The sequence below is a fragment of the Mandrillus leucophaeus genome, unplaced genomic scaffold, assembly GCF_000951045.1.
Source record: "Mandrillus leucophaeus isolate KB7577 unplaced genomic scaffold, Mleu.le_1.0 Scaffold148, whole genome shotgun sequence".
NCBI lineage: Eukaryota > Metazoa > Chordata > Mammalia > Primates > Cercopithecidae > Mandrillus > Mandrillus leucophaeus.
Genome location: NW_012101454.1, coordinates 190,443 through 194,741, shown reverse-complemented (window position 1 = coordinate 194,741; position 4,299 = coordinate 190,443). Strand labels below are relative to the sequence as shown.

Below are 4,299 nucleotides of genomic sequence, written 5' to 3'. Positions count from 1 at the left end.
CTCCAGACAAAGGAAAAACAGCTGGTCATGCTCCAGCTAAAGATTCCCAGCAGACACTGCCTCCAGCATTGAAGGAGACAAGACCCAGGAATCAGAACACAGCTGGCAACAGAAGTCAAAGGTGTCATCAGATTTCATATTGATCAAATCTTTTTCCTCATTCCAAAAATGTGACTCGTAAAGGTGGAAGAGAATGAATAATTATTAAATTCCAGGCTTATCACCATCCCTGAATTCTCAGAAGTATAGACATGGCGTGACCTCTGCTCACTACAACCTCCGCCTTCTGGGTTCAAGTGATTCTTCTGCCTCAGTCTCCCGAGTAGCTGGAATTATAGGCATGTGCCACCATGCCCAGCTAATTTTGTATATTTAATTTATTTCTTTGTTTTCGCAGTGACAGGGTTCACCATGTTGGCCAGGCTGGTCTCAAACTCCTGACCTCCGGTGATCTTCCCATCTAGGCCTCCCAAGGTGCTGGGATTACAGGCATGAGCCACTGCACCCGGCCCTAAGATTCCTTTTCTAGATGAAGAGAATGTTAAGTCAAAAGATGATCTGTGTCTGATGCTCTGAGTGTCTTAGCAACTACTTATAATTCATGATATGAAAATGATTTCTCTGGTCAGGATGGTGACTCAGGCCTGCAATACCAGTACTTTGAGAAGCCAAGGCGGGAGGATCATTTGAGATTAGGAGTTTGAGACCAGCCTGGCCAACATGGCAAAACCCTTCTCTACTAAAAATACAAAAAAATTAGCTGGGCGTGGTGGTACGGAATTACTTGAACCATGGAGGCAGAGGTTGCAGTGAGTCGAGATCACGCCACTGCACTCCAGCCTGAGCAAGAGAGTGAGACTCTGTCTCAAAAAAATAAAATAAAATAAAATAAAAAATAAAGATTTCCCTTACCATTTTTTTTTTCTATAAGACTTTAACTCCCATCATACAAAACTGATCATTCTCATTCTCAGTTTACTATTTTCCTCATGTTTACTCACATTTTAGGAATTTAGGAAGATTGATATTAGCTTGGTTTTAAAATTTGGCTAAAATAAAACCAGTACAAATTAAAATAACAGTGAGGTGTTTTCCTTTTTTTTTTTTTTTTTTTCCTTACTAAAGCTTACACTCACCTATGTGCACAAAATACTTTTAAAGTCCAGGTAGCTCATATGATATATTGTAGTATCTATAATAACTCATTCTCATTAATGACATCAGAAAATTTTGTTAAAAAGTCACATGTTAAGTTTGTGTTGGGAGTGGTTTTTGTTGCCTTGTAGTCTTACATCATTCTCTTTAACCTGGTTATCCCAGTCCTGAAATAAAAAAATTCTGAACAAACCAAAGTCACTGACAGTTACAGCTCTGTAGCCTGTGGGACAGTCATGATTTCATTTCCTTCTTCCTGGACCATCTTTCTCTATACTTCCTTCCTGTGATTTCTCTCTTACTCAAAACCTGCTGACAATCTGTGTTTTAAGCAACAGGAATTGTCCCCTACTGGTGATTTAATCATTAATTAAGTCAATAAGAATTCTGAATTATCCAATATAAACATTTTTTAAGCACCACTCTTGCCTGCTTTTAAAGTCAATTACATTGTCCAGACAATTTGTTAGTTGATATGACAGTTTCAAAGATGAACAGTGCTTCTGGTTTGGGAAATTTCCAATACAGCACTGAAATTAAGACAACCATAGACATTATAATAAGAGAAAGGAAAGTAATGTTAAATGACTTAGGATATACACAAAATACTCTTGAGGTAGAAGAGGAGAGATAGTCTCATAAGAAGAGTAGGATTTCAAAGGGCTGAAATGAGGTGGAGTGGAGGGAGATTTCAGGTGGCGGGATGAGTATGACTAAATTCCAGATGGTGGGAAAATGTTGTCCACAGGAAGTATAATAATAGAGGACATTTATTAGCTTTTTCTTGTATACCCATTTGTGATCTAAGGGATTACAAGTATTCAGATAATCTATCCTAATCACTAGCTTTATATAAAAAAAAAAAAAAAAAAGTGTTCAAAGAGTTGAAATCATTTGGTCATTTGTCCAAAGTTCTCAATGACAAGGAGGAAGAGTCGGGATTTTACCTTCGAATTGTTGGGCTTCAAAATCTGTCTCCAATGGTAAACTGAATGCCATAGCAAATACTTACTTCGTATTTATTTTAATCAGAGAAAAGGGGATATACTGAACACTTCACTAAATAAATACTAACTTGCAGATGGAAAACTTCTAGAGACAAATCACAATTCAATAAACAAATAAATTGTAGTATGCCAGACAGTGACGGTGCTATGGAGGAAAATACAGTGGGAGAGAGAGACAGGAAGTGCTTGGTGGAGGTTGGGAGGGCTGTATGGAGAGGGTTTTGTAAACTTAAATAAGAGGATAAAAAGCTTTTCTTGAGGACAAATAGATAAGAGATTCAGTAACTAATCCTGGAATCCCTTAATATTCAAAGCATATTTGATGAAGACACACGGTGGGGTATGATGCTGACCGTTCAGCCAGCAGCCCAGAGTCTTGACTAAAGAAATTTGTCAGGTGACTTCTCTGAAACTTTATTTTCTCCATTTCACAATGAAGGGGTTAGACAAGAGTCAACAGATATTTGTTGAGCATTTATGATGGTCAGAGTGGGAGGGCATGGTGCTAGGAACCAAACTTTGGTACAACTTTCAGACTCCCTTCCAGACCAAACAATAGATAATTTTAATGTTTTTTTTTTTTAAATGGATGACAGTCAATTAGTATTTCTGAGTATTCTGTTCACTGAAGTATACAAAATAGCACTGTAAATGTGAGACAGCAACAAGAAAAACACTGACAACAAAAGTGATTTCTGATTTGGGTAATTACAACTTGTCATTTTGTTACAGAAGCAGAGGCAAGTTATCTCTTAGTCATTAACACAATGGTAATGAAATGTGACTCATGCACACTCAGTAGGATGCCAGAAGGACCTGATGTAGGTGATGGAGATTTCTCCCTCCTGTGTGTTCACCTTATTAAAGAAAAGACTGTGCTGTTGAGAGTCTTCCTGAGGATAGGGTAAAATAGCATATATCTTAAAGGATTGTGGAAATTTTGTCTAGATCTTTTTTAAGTAAGTAATGGTACTAGTTAACCCTTATTGTATCTTACCATGGGTCAGGTAATATGCTGAGTGTTATAGCTGGATTGGTGTATTACTTAACCCCTATACAAAACAGAAGAGAGAACCAGTATTATCTTCATCCTATGCTAGAAGAAACACATTTAGAAAGAATTAAGTAGCTTATCCAAAGTGAGGTAGGCAGTACAGTGGCAAAGCCAGAACTGTCTGGCTCCTAAGTGTATGCTTATAACCGTGAATGTGGTGCTGGTTAAATTCACTGTGCTCCGTGACCACAGACTGAACCCTCAACCCAGTTGGCATTCTGGGGAAAAGTCACAAGATAGGTGAAGTGCATATCAGAAAAATAAGCTTCCTAATTCCATAAGCAAGAGAAAGTTTGGGAAAGAAAATAGAAATTTATCCATAAAATTTCTGGGTGGAAAACTATAAGTGTTGAAAGGGAAGTGAAAAAAGCATAAAACATTTAGTATATGCTGATGACTCAGAAAGCTATAGAATCATTTATAAAACATAGTTCTTTTTAAAGAACTTCAAGCAATATTTATTGGCAATTATGTGTTAAACTGTGTGCCAGATATGTTAAGAAAAAACATAGAATGAAAGGTTACAACACTCAATTTTTATTAAAAGTTTACGTTTATAAATTTAAAAATTCACATACACGCTTAGTAGTACTATTATGTATGAGAAAAATCCATATTGTTATTAACATTTGAGATATCCTCAATGATTTTTTTTTTTTTTTTTTTTTGTATTATGAAATCACACAGCCTCCTTTGAGCTCCTTGAAGGGATTTTTGTCCTCTGGGATGCCCTTTACCAGTGGATCCTCGCCAGATCGTTCTTCGACGTAATCTCTTACTTCTTCACAACATTTGGAAACCTTAAGGGGAAGGAAAAAGGGATGACTCATTTTGTTTAAAACTGAATACTCCAAATGCCAAGAATTATTTATTGCAATAAATTTTCAGGTTTTATATTTTCAGTGTGATTCTCTCTGCTTTCTGCCAATGCATATGTACTTTGTAGGAAAGAAGAAAGTTGCAGCCTTCCCAATCCTTCTGGATATATCTCCAGACAAAGGAAAAACAGCTGGTCATGCTCCAGCTAAAGATTCCCAGCAGACACTGCCTCCAGCATTGAAGGAGACAAGACCCAGGAATCAG

The 4,299-nt window shown here is 37.0% G+C and overlaps 1 protein-coding gene across 1 annotated transcript in view; it reads right to left on the bottom strand.

Moving 5' to 3' along the window:
* Positions 1-3,638: 3,638 nt before the first annotated feature.
* GNGT1 (guanine nucleotide binding protein (G protein), gamma transducing activity polypeptide 1) overlaps positions 3,639-4,299 on the bottom strand; it is a 19,390-nt gene continuing 18,729 nt past the window's right edge. The window contains exon 3 of the mRNA XM_011974666.1: positions 3,639-4,016. Within this exon, the coding sequence (XP_011830056.1) occupies positions 3,888-4,016 (129 nt within the window). The 3' untranslated portion in view covers positions 3,639-3,887. The remainder of the gene's footprint in view (positions 4,017-4,299) is intronic.